Source organism: Neofelis nebulosa, chromosome 10 (assembly GCF_028018385.1).
Source record: "Neofelis nebulosa isolate mNeoNeb1 chromosome 10, mNeoNeb1.pri, whole genome shotgun sequence".
NCBI classification, from domain to species: domain Eukaryota; kingdom Metazoa; phylum Chordata; class Mammalia; order Carnivora; family Felidae; genus Neofelis; species Neofelis nebulosa.
In genome coordinates, this window is record NC_080791.1 from 43,862,367 (window position 1) to 43,878,855 (window position 16,489).

A 16,489-nucleotide genomic window follows, 5' to 3' on the forward strand; every position below is an offset into this window, starting at 1 on the left:
TCTCCTCACAGCTATACTCACTTGAGCACTCCTTGCAAGCCCAGACATCCCACATCCTTCCCTATCCTGGTTTCAAAATGTGTCCAGTGAGCAAAACTTACTCCCAGATCTTTGTTTCTTATATCCTTGCCCACTGAAAGTAACCATTGTTTCTAAAGAAATATGACTGATTCTAAGCCTGAGGGAGTATGGTACAAGATGATTCTAGAATACATTTCTATACCAGAAAGAAAGAAAATGCCAAAAACAATAGTGGGGATGTGAAACAGAGGCATAAGAGCCAGCTTAAGGCGTGCCCATGGGTGAAATCTGGGACCATTTGAGCATAGAGATAATTATGCACCTTGATTAATTATATATTATTGAAAACAAATTGAAAGCCTTTACTTCATACCATAGATATATTGATATCAGTATACAGTTGATAGATAGGAAGGAAAAGGAAGGGGGAAGGAGGAAGGAAAGAAGGAAGGGAAGAAGGGAGGAAAAAAGGGTGGCTCTTGCTAACAGTAGAATCCTAAGTGCTGACTAATAAATGTAAAGGGAGTGCTGAAGATGGAAAGTCATCATTTTGTAACCATCAATGGAGGGTAACTTCAGGAGAAAGCAGAATATTTGCATTATATTAAAAATGTCCCCATGTAGTCAATTTATTATATTGAAAGAGAAAAATTAGTAATTATAGAGTGGAGAAATTGGACCACACCTGGAGCAGATGATCAAATTAATATCACCATTGTGAGACAGATGGTTGCCCTGTGCCTCCAGATGTGACACCCTCTTAGAAAGATGCAAAGTCACCTTTGTAGAATTCTGGATAATAATGTATTTCCTGGATCCAATCATGAGGAAATATAAGACAAACTCAAAACAAGGAAATTTTATTTAAAAATGGAGGAAGGGACTGCATTCCCCCCAAATGTCAGTCTTATTTAAGAAATCTGTAGAAAATATTTCAAAGTGAAGGCTAAGGAGACATGACAACCTAAATGTTAACTGCCCCTACACGGATCTTGTTACAGAGAAAAAAATTTTCTGTAAAGGATATTATTAGGCCTATTGGAAAAAAATTGGTAACATTAGATTAGAATAAAGCATTATATAAATATAGAATTTACTAAAGTTAATAACTGGTCTGTGGCTATGTAAGAGAATATTCCTACTCTATGGAAAAATACACCGACAAATCCAGGGGTAAAGTGTTCTTATTTATACAACTCACCTTCAAGTGGTTGAGATTGGGAGAGAGAGAAAGAAAACAAGATATAATGTAAACAGTAAGTGCATATAAGTATATGTGTGTCTTTTGTACTGTTTTATTGCTGTAATTTTTCTGTAGGCTTAAAATTATTTCTGAATAAAAGTTTAAAGAAAAGAGTAAAAAAAATGTGCCGTTGATCAGGGAACATCTTTGCTGATAGCTCAGATCAACATTTTCTAAGATTTCCCCACTGGTATGTTGGCAACATACAATGTGGATAAATAACTAAGTGGTAGGTTATGCAATTTGAAGTGCCTTAGGTTTTATTTTTGTACTCAGTTATCAACTTATCAAACACCTATTATGTGCCAGATAACGTGCTGTGATATGCTTTTTTTTCTCCTCCTCAAGAAAGCATACTAGACTAGATGTGAAAGAGAATAAAATACTGCAAAAAATAAAATAATTCACAACCATAATTTATTAATAGCAGTAAATTCTTTGTGTAAACCTGATGTTCTGCACTTACCTCTGTGCATTAGAAACTCATTTAGAAGCCACTATCTGAGTTGACACAGCTCAAGCCACTTTATTTTTCAGACTTGAGACCCAGAAAAGTTTCACTCCCCTACCTTATTTCTGGGACCAGCCCATGTTCCTTACTGACAAAGTTCCATGCTTTCTCACTGCTAGGAAATCTGCCTGAAAAATGTATAAAGTACCTCTGTTCCGTTAAGGATGCAGCCTGACTATGCAGTGTCATTAAGACAGAATTTGTAGTTTTGATTTGTATTTCCCTGATGATGAGCGATGTTGAGCATTTTTTCATGGGTTGGTTGGCCATCTGGATGTCTTCTTTGGAGAAGTGTCTATTCATGTCTTTTTCCCATTTCTTCAGTAGATTATTTGTTTTTTGGGTGTTGAGTTTGATAAATTCTTTATAAATTTTGGATACTAACCCTTTATCTGATATGTCATTTGCAAATATCTTCTCCCATTCCATCAGTTGCCTTTCATCATCAGGGAAATACAAATCAAAACCACAATGAGATACCACCTCACACCTGTCAGAATGACTAACATTAACAACTCCGGTAACAACAGATGTTGTCAAGGATGCGGAGAAAGAGGATCTCTTTTGCACTGCTTGATGGGAATGGAAACTGGTTCAGCCACTCTGGAAAACAGTAGGGAGGTTCCTCAAAAAATTAAAAATAGAACTACTCTGCGATCCAGCAGTTGCACTACTAAGTATTTATCCAAGGGATACAGGTTGCTGTTTCGAAGGGGCACAAGCACCCCAGTGTTTATAGCAACACTATCAACAATAGCCAAAGTATGGAAAGAGTCCAAATGTCCATCGATGAATGAATGGTTAAAGAAGATGTGGTAATATATATACAATGGAGTATAACTCAGCAATCAAAAAGAATGAAATCTTGCCATTTACAACAATGTGGATGGAATTAGAGGGTATTATGCTAAGCAAAATCAGTCAGTCAGAGAAAGACAAATAGATGACTTCACTCATATGAGGACTGTAAGATACAGAACAGATGAATATAAGGGAAGGGAAGCAAAAATAATATAAAAGCAGGGAGGGAGATGAAACATAAGAGACTCTTCAATACGGAAAATAAACAGAGGGTTACTGGAAGGGTTGTGGGGGGACGGGCTAAGTGGGTAAGGGGCATTAAGGAATCTATGCCTGAAATTATTGTTGCACTATATGCTAACTAACTTGGATGTAAATTTAAAAAAGAAAAAAGAAAAAAAAATTGTAGTCCTGTTGTTAACCTCTGGCAAAGTCCAATGGGACACCCAATCCTCCCAAATGGTGACTGCCAACTTGTGTGTGAACCTTTGTCCCTTGTGTGTACCCCTTTGTCCCAGCATATAGTCTCTTAGACACCTTGAAACCATGCACTGCCTTCTTATATTATTGAAGGTACAGCTTGATATGTTTATGGCTCACCCTCAAGAAACTCTCAATCCACTCTGGGTCATCAGAATACAATGGAAAGGACTCTGAGATCTTGGCACTTGACAATTTTCAGAACAGGTTTAGCTCTGTCACTTAATGAATGAGTGGTTATAGCCAAGTCATATAAAATCTCTAGTCCCGTTTCCTCTCTTTAAACTAGAAATAATGGTGCTATCTTCCTCAGAGGATGGTTGTAAGAAGTGAGATAGTGCTATACAAAATGTTTGACATGGTGCCTTGCAAATAGTGATTAGAAGGAAAATGTTAATCATTAATATTACTTTCGGAAGATAAACATAATTTTTATTTTAATGGCTAGAAGGAGAATTCCTCTTTAGGGTGATATACTTCTTGTTTAAATTGCTTCTTGGGGAGAGCAAGGCCCTGAGGTTGTGGATTAGAAGGAAACAGGGATATGAAAGACACAGTAAAATTATTCTGTATAGTTAAGCAACAGAAGTTGGATAAAACAACAATTACAATGACAAGAAAATAAGACAAAAAGGTTAAGACAAGGGACGCCTGGGTGGATTAGTAGGTTAAGCACCCGACTCTTGATTTCAGCTCAGTTCATGATCTCAGGATTGTGAGATCGAACCCTATGTTGGGCTTTACACTGAGTATGGTGCCTGCTTAAGATTCTCCCTCTCCATCTTTCTCTCTGTGCCTCTCCCCCACTTATTCTCCTTCTCTCTCTCTCTCTCTCTTCAAAAAAATAACTTAAAAAAAGTTAAAAGTAAAGAAAGGAGAGGAAGATTTATTTACATGGTAGTGTGCCAAAGAGTTTTTTAAGAGGTGGACTGTTTAATGTTGAGTTGTCAACATTGCTACAAGTTGGCCACCTGTCTTCCCAAAACTCCTATTAAATCTATGACTTAAGTGAATGTTCCTGGCTGGTTAGTTGGTTTTTGTTTGTTTTTTATAGTTTGTTTCCATAATGCATATTGAAGTGAAAAAAGTGGGTTTCATGACTGGGACAGCATTGAGCAGAGAGGAATGAAAAAGTGCTGAAGGAAAGAACAAGCAAGACTGAGAACTTTGTAGGAAAAGGACCTAGAAGAGCCTCTGAGAAGGAATCTCTGACAAAGTACAAAAATTTTAAGGGGTAGTGGGATGGCGACTTAACCTGACATATACGTTTTATGCTTATTAGAGGTAAGAGAATGGACTTGCCTCAACGAGCCTCATTCCCAAAGTATTTTAAAGTAGATAAAATACTAAGACTTGCAAAATATGATAGATCCACAGTCTTTTATCTATAATTCCAAAATACAAAATGGTCTGACAATGTTTCGTTTAGCACCAATACTCTGTTAGTGAAGAAACTTGACCTTAGTCACCCTGAGGCTGCCAACCATCTTTCTTTATTGCCATGGTGGGTATATTCTTACATCTCGCTGAAGAGTTATATGTGTTGGATTATGGTGTGCTGCTCAGACTCTGTGAGGATTATTGGCCACATAGGCAATATGCCAATTTCCTTATTCAGAAAATTCTGCCTTCTTAAACATATCTGGGACCAGGGTTTTGGATAAGAGATTCTAAACATGATTCAGAAAAACAGAAGAAATTTTAAATGAGTGATAAAAGGGAGTTACCTTCCAGTGTATTCCTAAAGCTGAAATTGGCAGCTTTATCCATGGAATCCGATTCGTATTGTGTCAGACTTAGGCAAAATTCCACATCAGCAGAAGAGGGGAGCCTCGGGGTCCTGGCTTTATCGTGGTTTCCGGGATTGCGCAGTAATGGTCCCTCTGGAGTTCCATCACATAAAGCTTGATGGCTATTGTACTCCTCCAATCGGGTACAGATGATCTACACAAAAACCTTTATGTTAAAGGAGTTGTGGCTAGAGATTATCATCAAGAGGTTCATATTTTTAAGTAAACTGTTGACAGGCATCTGGGTGGCTCAGTCAGTTAAGCGTCTGACTTCAGCTCAGGTCATGATCTCGCAGTTTTTGGCTTCGAGCTCCTCATAGGGCTCTGTGCTGACATCTCAGAGTCTGGACCCTGCTTTAGATTCTGTGTCTCCCTCTCTCTCTGCCCCTCCACTGCCCACACTGTGTGTGTGTCTCTCTCTCAAAAATAAATAAACATTAAAAAAATTAAACTGTTGAAGGAAGCAGCCCATCTGAGGGTTGCAGGGCAGCGTAAGCAGTAAAAGTTAAAATCTAGAACAGACTTCTAGTCTTGCATCTAATTAAGAAAATGAGTCAAATTTCCTATGTCTCATCTATAAAATGGGGATACTAATAACTACTGCATATAATTTTGTCCAATATTTATTTGATGAGAAAATTATTTTGACAAACATCTGTTAACATCCATTGTGTGACTTTGCCAGTTGTGTGCCCATGAAGCTAGCCCTGGTACTGAGTCACATCTGTGCCATCACTTGTTTTCTCTGTTTATATGTCTTCTCTTTTGGCTCTAACAAGTTTCATGGCTTACATGGCAAATACATGATAAGAACTCCCTACTTCTTATCTCTGCTTCAAAACCACTACTCTGAACTCTGAACTTTGTTTATCCATCTTGGACTTTTTATTTCAGTGTTATCTCACACGTATCTCAAATGGAACATTTAAAATCCAAAAATTTGTTCCTCTCTCTACGTTTCTTATCACACCAACCATCCTGCTGCTCAAACCAGAAGCCCATGAAACATAATTTTTAACCTGGAGAGTAACTGGTGAGTTTTCATTTTATTCTCTTATGTCTTTCACATTGAGATCATTAACCAATTGTTTCAATTCTACCTCTAGAATATAGCTTGAATATGGGAATTGCTCTTCAATTTGCTTACAAATTGTGTGATCTGACTGCCAAAGTCAGATTGGCTACCCTTCTCTGGGCATTACTTGGGCTTCTCCATGCAGTGACTTTGTTCATGCCTAAGCACACTCACTCCTTGCCATGGGTCTGGTGTCTGACCTCATCCTCAAGGCTGAGGCAATATTACAGAAAAAACAGACATGAGGCACCTGGGTGGCTCAGTCAGTTAAGCGTCCAATTCCTGATTTTGGCTCAGGTCATCATCTCATGGTTAGTGAGTTTGAGCCCCACATAGGGCTCTGCATTGACAGTGCGGAGCTTGCTTGGGATTCTCTCTCTTTCTCTCTCTCTTTCTCTCCCTCTTTCTGTCCCTCCCCTGCTCATGCTTTCTCTCTCTCTCTCTCAACATAAATAAAACTTCAAAAAGAAAAAAGAAAAAAGACACTGTCAACCCTGACTTCAAAAGAATTCAAAAGAATCTGACTCTTGGGGCTCCTGGGTGGCTCAGTTGGTTAAGTGTCTGACTTCGGCTCAGGTCATGATCTCATGGTTTGTGATTGTGAGTTTGAGCCCCACGTCAGGCTTTGTGCTGACAGCTCAGAGCCTGGAGCCTGCTTCTAATTCTGTGTCTCCCTCTCTCTCTGCCCCTCCCCCGCTTGTGCTCTGTCTCTATAAAAAATAAATAAATGTAAAAAAATAAAATAAAAGAATCTGACTCTAAATATGAAGAATTTTTATGAATCCTTCATTGAATTATTTTGTGTATAGTTTCATTTATATCTAGGCAGAAAAATAAGCTATGATAAAAAATAATTCACTAAATAAGTTAAAAGGTGCTCTTTCAGTATAAATGTAAAATAAAAATTCTAAATGATTAAAAATATCACATCATAATTTAATAGGCATTTTTTTTGTCTCAATACTATATAAATTATTCATCTTAAAATCATTGATGCCTTAGATTTGGTGAGAGCATGAACTAAATAGCAAGATATCAATCCTAATTCAAAACAAACATGAAGGAGAAACCACCCTGCCATCACTGATGGTTCATAACAAGCACATCCTTCCACAGGATGCCTGTGCCCACTGAGTAGGTAAGATTATTTGCCAAATTGAGACTCCATTTGCTTTACACTCCCTTAATAAACAATATCATCTCCTTTAGAAAATGTGATCTCCACGAGGACAACTTTATTATTGTTGTCGTTATCATTATGAATCACACAACCTAGAACAGAGGCTCAATAAATTTGATGGATGAATAAACAAATCAATGGATGAACCAATGAATCTTCAACTATACACGTTAAACACCCTTTTACCCTCGTTTTGTTGATACCGACTTCTGCCCTAGAAGATATTTTTTTAAATATATCATTTTTATTAAGTGTGTATTTGGCCCTATTATGTTCCACACCATGAGGAAGGCATCTCTGTGTACATTTTTAAAACTTCACACAACTACTTCATAGATTTATATGATTTTACCCCTACTTTAATGATGAGGAAGCTGAGTCTAAGTGTGGGAGAGTACAAAAGTATCATCTAAAATCCTGTCTTATGGGGCTCCTGGGTGGCTCAGACAGCTGGGTGACCAACTCTCAATTTTGGCTTAGGGCCTGTAGTCTCTTGGTTTGTGAGACTGAGCCCTGCGAAGCCTGATGCAGGCAATATTTTATTTTATTTTTTTTAATTTTTTTTTCAACGTTTTTTATTTATTTTTGGGACAGAGAGAGACAGAGCATGAACGGGGGAGGGGCACAGAATCGGAAACAGGCTCCAAGCCATCAGCCCAGAGCCTGACGCGGGGCTCGAACTCACGGACCGCGAGATCGTGACCTGGCTGAAGTCGGACGCTTAACCGACTGCGCCACCCAGGCGCCCCTGATGCAGGCAATATTTTAGAAGTGAAGAGCCTTCCTGGTCACTTGTTTGCACCACAGTTAAAAATAATCAAGACAGTCAGTCTCCTGCTCCAGTGAGCTTGCAATCTATAGAAACGTAAAGGCAGATTAAACTACCATGAGCTAGAACTGAAGGAGCCATGCCTCCTAGGAATGGCTGCTACTGTGTTAAATAGAGACACTTCGAAAAGCTTTTAATTTTTGGTTACTAAGACATCACTTATGAATTGAAGCGTTATATGTTGGAAAATAATTGGACTCCAAAGTTAGGTAGGTAGGGGCTTCAGTTCTGGCTCTGCTGCTTACTAGCAATGTGTCAATGAGCATGTTATTTAGACTTGCTAATTTTCTCAACTGTAACATGAAATCATACTAAATGTAACAGGAAATAAAAATATATAACATATTAACGTATAATTCATATATATTATATTAATAATGGAATAAAATAATAATAGGAAGCAGCAGTTTTTTTTACCCAGAAAATGTCAGCTTCTGGTTTTCCTCACACTTTACAACATTCCTCAATCCTTTTATCCACGCATAATTGAGAAATAGATCTGTTGGGTAACTTGTCTAAGGTCTTATGATATTTAAAGCCAGAGCTAGAACATTAATCCACAGTCCTGATTCCAAATTTATATATCCACTACATTTATTACTGCCTGTAAGTGGCTTAGGAGTGGTTGACTAAAGCTAACTTAACTTTTGCATTGATTATAATATATTGCATTCCTTTATAATGTTGATTAGACATCACGGCAGGTACATAAACAAAATCATATACATCCATGTTTGAATAATAAACCATCTCAAGATATTTTCAAAAGATCCTACTGCCTCAAAGACTCCTACAGCTGACTCGTTTAAATTAGAGAGGTTTGAATGGAACTATTTTTGCTGAAATGCCAACTGTCAAGTGACTAAGTGCTCAGATGACTGGATGTATTAGTAACGAGGAGGAAATCTACCCTGGTTCCAGAAATAATTTGAAAAACTTAATCCCAAATTATCATCTTTATATTTGATACAGGAGGAGAGGCAGGGAGGAGAAACTGTTAGCACAATGGTTAGGATCATGGAGATTATAGTCAGACATGCTTTCCAATATTGACTATTATTAGCTACATGACCTTGTGCAAATTACTTAAGCTCTCTGAGTATTACGGTTTTTCATATGCACATGGGGATTATTACAACTTTTTAGGAAGGATCAAATAATTTAACATATGCAAAGCACTAAGTATACAGTTTCAGGTATAGAGTGTTTAATGACAGCTCTTATATTATTATTGAATACAAGACCGTTGGGTAGGCCCCAAATTGTTTTTAATTGTGGTTCTATAACACTTACTGAATATTCATTGTTGTCATAACTAACATGGATATATCATATAAATATATAATAATAATTACCACACGTGGAACTCAAAGAATATGTCAGATACTAAACCAGTCATTTTACATGAACAGATTCCACTGAATCTCTCTACAATAATGCTTTATGATATATTATTCTTTTTTTTTTTTTTTTGAGAGAGAGAGGTCATAAGTGACCAAAGGGAAGAGAGAGAGAGAGAGAGAGAGAGAGAGAGAGAGAGGGAGACAGAGAATCCCACAAGGGGCAGAGAAAGAGAAGCGGGGCTCACCCGAAGCAGGGCTTGAGCTCATGAACTGTGAGATCATGACCTGAGTCGAAGTCCGATGCTTAACTGACTGAGCCACCCAGTCGCCCCAAGATATATTATTCTAATTTTAAAGAAAAAAGGGTCCTAGAATAATTAAGTAACTTGTCCATGATCTTGTAGCTGAGATACAAAAGTAACAAAACGCTATTTCGCTTTCTGTTGAGAAAAGCCAATGGTCAAAGACTCTAAATAACTTGCGCAACATCATCTAGTAAGTGGCAGAGGCAGAGTCTGATAAGTGGCAGAGATCCTCTGATGAGGAACTTGTTCTTTTTCTATTTCAACACAGGTGATTGGTAGCATATGATGGGGGAAAAAATCAAGTGTCCCAAGTCAAATGAAAAAAGAGAGACAGAAAGAACAAACAGAACAAACAGATTAATGGAGGTGAATCTAGATAGTGTTCTCTTAAACTTAAATAAATAGCAATAAACTATCAGTTATTAAAAGCTTTCAGGAGCAAAGATTCTATTAGGGCATTAGAAGTTTATGGGGGTGGGGGGGTGGGAAGAAAGTAAACCATATGACATTCCACAGAATCTTTTCCATAAAGAAAAAAGAGAAGCTGTTATTTCACTGAGCTGTTGCCATGGTTACCTAAAACCCATGACTCTCTGCTGAAATGTGACTTATTTTTTTTTTTCTTCCCACTGTTTCCTTCCATGTGATGTGCTTTTCACCTGATGAGTGAATTCCCTGGCCACATTTCACTCGCATTTATCGTCTAGGAAATATTTGGTTTTTCTCTGTATTTTGATACATCATGACAGTTATTCCTGATCTACCTTTTGTTTTTTATGGCTGGTCTATCTGCTGCTTGCCTAACATTGGATCTAATTGTGTTGAGCACAGGTATTTATACTTTAATGTTATTAAGGAACCCCCCCCATCTCCAAATATATTGGACTGTTTTAGCTGATGACAAACATGCTTCTACATTAAAAGCTCTTGTCATTAAAGAAATAAATGAAAAAAATACATATACACAAAAGACATAAATTCTGAATATAAGAAAAATACTTTTCTAAAAATACTAACAATAATTAATATATTATTTTATGTAATGGGAAACTCAATCTCACTTAAATAATACTCTGTAACTTGCTTGATCTCCTCTATTGTATGCTCTTTCTTCTTCTTTTTTTTTTTTTTTTTGCATGAATGCATATAAACATACATACAGAAGCCCAGAAAGAACTACATAAAATGTTTTATTCTACACTTTGAGTGAATCACTGCTTATTTTGCATTGTTGTGTCCTTGACCTTGATGATCCAGTGCTATAAAGAAGTATGGTCTAAGGTTCTAGAAATCCAGGCATGCAGAGATTAATTTTTAATCCATGTTATTTTTAGAGCTAACATTTCTATGACTTTTAATTTTGTTCAACATACATTTTTAAAGTCCATTTTATGTATATATCATGGTTCTGCGCTCTGTGGATACAAAAGTAAATTAGAAATGGTCTCTACCTTTGGAGCCGCAGACAGTATGGTAGACAAAGACAGGTTTGAAAACCATTCCATGTACTGTAGAGTTATAGATACTATAATAGAAATCTGTACCAAGTGTAATGTAGCACAAAGGAGTGAGGGTAAATTCTACCTGAGTAAGGGATGTGGATCAGTAAAAATGTAATGGAATATTTCTATCATAACATAAATGAAAAGGACTACAGAATAGCTGCCCCATTTGTCTGTGCAACTCAATTTTAAGGAAGAACAAGTAACTACAAGTCAGATTTTATATCCATAAATTATTGGTTTAATTGATTTCTTCTAGCCTAAATGGCTCCTTATTAACAGGAGAAATAGCATTGGAGTCAGAGTCACCAGGTTTCAATCCTCACCTGTGTGACCTTGTATAAATCATACCTTTTGGGCATCTCTCTGTCCTCCTTTATAAAGTAAGGACACTATGGTACACACCACTGAGTGTCTCTTAGCTCACAGTTAATAAATGCTATGAATTTCTAAAGCCTCTATTTTTATATTGTAAAATATATCTGAAATTGAGGGAAAATGGAGGCTTTGCATGAAAGGGGCCATCAGTCTACCTAATTTTGAAGGTCTCCGTGAATTCACTGAATCTGGAAGCTATTTGATTCTCCAAAGTAGTACTTCTTGATTTGAGTGTACAATTCCAGCAAAAACATTTAAACTAGTGATGTGTTTATTACAAAACCTGTTTGTAAAGTGAAATAGATACCAAAACAATTTCAAGATTAATTAAGTCAGTGATTCTCAATGATTGTTGCATATTAGAATCATAAGAGATGGTTTTAGGGGCAGCAGGTGGCTCAGTTGCTTGAGTCTAACTCTTGATTTTGGCTCACATCATGATCTGAGAATCGTGAGATCAAGCCCCCTATTGGGCTCCACACTGGGCGTGGAGTACACTTAAGATTCTCTCTCTCTCTCTCTCTCTCTCTCTCTCTCTCTCTCTCTCTCTCTCCCTCTGCCCCTCTTCCCATATCTCTCTTTCTAAAATTAAAAATAAGGGCTGCCTGAGTGGCTCAGTCAGTTGAGTGTCCGACTTCAGCTCAGGTCATTATCGCACGGTTCTTGGATTACAGCCCTGCATTGGGCTCTGTGCTGACATCTCGGAGCCTGGAGCCTGCTTCATATTCCAAGCCTCCCTCTCTCTCTGCCCCTTCCCTGCTCATGCTCTGTGTCTGTCTTTCAAAAACTAAAATAAAGTGTTAAATAAAATTAATAATAATAATAATAATAATAATAAAATAAATACATAAAAAACAAATGAGAGAAGGTTTTAAAAATACAGATGCTTCAACTTCACAGTAGACTACTTGAAGAGGATTTTCCAGCAGAAATTAGGTGGGTGGATCCATGAAATTTATTTAAGCTCCCTAAGTGATTTAGATACTGAGAACTGCATTAAATTGATATAAATAACTGATCTTCATTTTTAAAGGATGGTAACCAGAGAGACTATGAGAAAAAATGGAAATGGTGACTGTCACCTCACACAGTGACACTACTCAACAGTAGGCAGATACAAATGTTCTTGCATTTCCTTTTTTTTTCTAGAAACAAACACATTCTTTTTTTTTAATGTTTATTTTGAGAGGAAGGGAGCACGAGTTGGGGAGGGGCAGAGTAAGAAGGGGAGAGAGACAGAATCCCAAGCAGGCTCCACACTGTCAGTACAGAGCCTGGTGTGGGACTCCATCTCATGAACCATGAGATCATGACCAGAGATGAAATCAAGAGTCAGACTCTTAATTTTTAATTTAGACCCTTCCTTTTTAATTTAAACTATTATTTGATTGTTTTTCTTCAATGGTCTTTGTTCACTCTATTTCCAAATTTTGTTTTTAACACCAACTACTACACAGCAGTTTAACTATAGAATAATATTGAACCTAATGTAATAATTTCAGTCCAGTGTTTACCCACTAGACCCAAAAAGTTTTATTTAGAAATAAAATTGGCCACACTTATAAAGAAAAAAGGGGAGGGTAAGGACTTTCCACTCAATAATAAATGATTAGGAAAAAAAAGCAAACATATTGCTAGTAATACCAAGTAGCATATATCTCCTATAATAAAATATGAATTAGTATCTATCTATTAAGCTTCGGTGTGGATGTTGTCACATTTTTGGTAATTTAGATAAGACACCAGCCTTTCTGGGTCAAGTGAAACTGTACAGGTAAGGAAAGCATTATAAATGACTGAAAATCCCTATCCTAACTTAGTAGTATTTTAAGCAGTAACAGGATGAGAGTGTTAGATGAGAGTTTTGCATTTTATAGATTAAGGTAGGAGATCCAAAGGCTTATTGAAATAGGTTTTTTTCAGGCTCATCTTTTTCCATCCTTTTCTGCAAAAAACACTCATTACTCTTGGTAAATACTTGGCATTAGTCATACCAGATATTACACCATGACCAATTTTCAATGAGCTTCAATAGACTACATTTGGAAGGTGTGTGAAGTTAGTGGGAAGGGGAGGAAGCCATTCATATATCAAGTCTGTAGAGTGCAAGATGTGGATGCCAGATTCTTCCCATCTCATTGAAACATTGGGCTTAATTCCATAAAGCACTGCTAGTCAAAATTCTATATTAGAAATGTTTGGAATAAAGACAGAAAAGCATTCCTTTCACCTTATGGTTTTAAATTATTAAAAGCATATTTTTTGGGTCACATTTTGCCCCTAATCCAGAGTGAAAATTTTAGAACGGGAGAAATAGAAATTAAATTTCAAAATTTTAATTCCATACCTTGTACCTCTAAAGTTTGAATATATTTAGGAAAAAAAGCAAATTTCTTCTGCAGCCTAACGAAAAAAAAAATGAAATGAGGTGGAATAAGCCAGATCCTTCAGTTAAAGACATCATAGCAGTCATGTCCTTGGGAATACTATAGGTAATCAGGCAGCCCAGCCTGACCTATCTCTGCTATTTCTTGGCTCTGCAATCTTGTACAAGTTACCTTTATACCTCAGTGTTTCAATCCTTAGACTGGGGAAAGGTTAGTAAAAGTATTAACTGAGTTACTACACAAAAAGTCTTGCAACGGGGCTTCACACATGCTAAATGAAAATGAACATTTTCATTACGTACCTATTCGGGCCCCAGGGTCTTCATATACTTTTTTAAAAGATTTAATCTAAATAATATTCACCCAGTCTTCCTGATGATAATAATCACCATATACATTTAGTCAATGATGCCTTCCCAAGAACCGTCTCCTGAAGATTCTGATCAATGGGTCTAAGGGTAAGACCAGGGATTTGTAATTTATACACTGTATGAATTTTATTGTGAAGAAAATTTCAGAAACATTGACCTAGATCATTAACCTGCCTAATCATCTGAACATTCATCCATTCATTCAACAGATAATGAGCCCTTTCCACTTGTGAGGCACCAACCTAGGTACTGAGAGATACAGTGATGAGCCAAATACTATGTATTTATTAGAGCTTAGGAACCTGGTGGAGGATATTAGACAAATAACCACACAAATATCTGTGTAATTACAATCGTGAAGTGTGCTGTAAAGGAAAAATACAAGGTATACTGAGAACTTTTAATAGAGGACCTTTTCTACTCTTGGCAGGAGAGATGCAGAGGAGGGTATATGAAGGCCTGCCTGCAGAAGCAATAGCTGAGGTTTTTTTATGCTCTGATATTGTATGTCCAGGATGCCTTACCTGCCAAGAGGAGAAGAAGGATGCTGGGCTGAGTAAGTTCGGGTTTGCTGGGTTGCGCCCTCCCATGTACTCATCTGTGCAAATGTCACAGCTTTTAGCATCTCGCCAATCCCAATATGGAATAGTGAAGTTCTCATCCCCGGTCAGCTTCTGGATTTCTTGTTCCCACAGCAACAAGAAGAGTCTGTGCCAAGGCAGGAAACCTGGGGCTTCATGAGCAAAATCAATGTCTTTCCAGATTTCAGACCCTCCAAGCAGTGTGTCCCTTGACACATAGTAATGCATCCAGACGAAGAGGTCATAAACATTGATGTCATTAAACATGGGTGTGGATCCATTATTCATTTGGCCATAGGTGCCTATGGGGATGACATAGTCTGGGCTGGTAGTATGCTTCGCTAAAGTGAGGTAGGCAAGAAATTTGTTCTTCTCTGGGACGCTCAAATCAAAGATGTTTCTTCTCACCAAAAGTCGCTTCTCTGTGCAGTTTGGTCCCCAAAAACCAAACTTGCAGTTTCCACAGTTGAATCCCATGAAGTTGCCAAAGCACTGGCAGGTCCGATTATAAAAGACGGAGGGCCAGGCCTCCCGGTCATCCATCCCCGTGAAGGGGTATTGAGGCCCGAGTGGAGCTTTGGACAGCGTGATGTCCTGACAGGCACCCCTGCCTGAGAGCTGGCCGCAGGGACTGCTGTCACCCATCCACGCTGGACAGCATTCCTTCTCCATCAGGCTCTTGGAGGAGGCACAGGCTCGAGGGAAATGGCCAGCGGAGGTCCGGAAACTCCACAGCAGGCAGCACAGAGCAGCCAGAAGCATGCTTACCCTCGTCCTCACGGATCTGTTTGAGCTGGTTAATTGAGCCACACACTTCTCTTTCCAGCTACCCCTACAGTGACTATCACATGTTTCGGCTAAGACCTATATAACACCAGTCCCACCTCCAGCATCAAACACTCTCCGTCTTTATCTTAAGCTTTCATCTTCTGAAAACCACATGACTAACTTTTCCCTGGAGTTGGCACGTATCCCACCAGTGGGACAGGCGTATGTTAAAGGGAGAAACACTTTTCACCATTAATAGTTTAACTCATATGGTTATAATAATAGAATAATAATCATGCCTGATCTAAGTAAACCCAGTTGGTTGACTGAAATTAGTGATGATTTGAATTTGAACATGAGAGGTGGTATCAGGAATAGAGCTTCTCTCATTAAGAAAGTTCAGGAAAGGTTAGAGATTATGGGGGCCAAGGTAGTTTCTCAGGGACCATAAATAGGCCACAACATTTGCAGAACTCAGCTCTGCAGAAAGAGATTCTTTTCAGAGCCTAGAGATTTTATTTCATCTCCAGTTATATTGCAGCTTATTTATTTTATACAAAGTATCTGAAGAAAAAAAATCTTTCTGATTCACCTTCCTTATTATCTGATACAGTTGACTACTTTCTAGTGATCTAGGCATTCATTTCCTAACCATTCCTAAGGATAGGATAGGTGGGTGATCTGCTTTATTGTGGAGACTTCTACTAGCTAATATTCCAAAGGAAACTCTTTTTTTTTTTTTTTAATGCTGTAGCCATGTTGTTTCACCCATAAGTTCTAGAAATCAGAAATTGTTTTGATATTTAGTCTGCAATATGGTCTTATAAAAGAATTCTCAAGTTAGGGTGTGAATGAATAGGATTAATATATTTAGTCAATAAATATTTACTGGTCCTATAAATTCTTTTTCTGTGTATAGTCAGA

At 37.7% G+C, this 16,489-nt stretch overlaps 1 protein-coding gene across 2 annotated transcripts in view; it reads right to left on the minus strand.

Annotated features, from left to right (window-relative positions):
- The window catches only part of TYR (tyrosinase), a 106,180-nt gene extending 90,412 nt beyond the window's left edge, over positions 1-15,768 (minus strand). Inside the window, exons 1-2 of one of the 2 annotated variants that reach the window (XM_058687526.1) lie at positions 14,741-15,757; positions 4,784-5,000 (exon numbers count right to left, since the gene is read on the minus strand). In XM_058687526.1, coding sequence (XP_058543509.1) covers positions 4,784-5,000; positions 14,741-15,559 — 1,036 coding nt within the window. In that variant the 5' untranslated portion in view covers positions 15,560-15,757. Of the gene's footprint in view, positions 1-4,783; positions 5,001-14,740 lie in introns of both variants that reach the window. The other variant, XM_058687527.1, reaches the window with a different exon arrangement.
- Between the last annotated feature and the right edge of the window lie 721 nt (positions 15,769-16,489).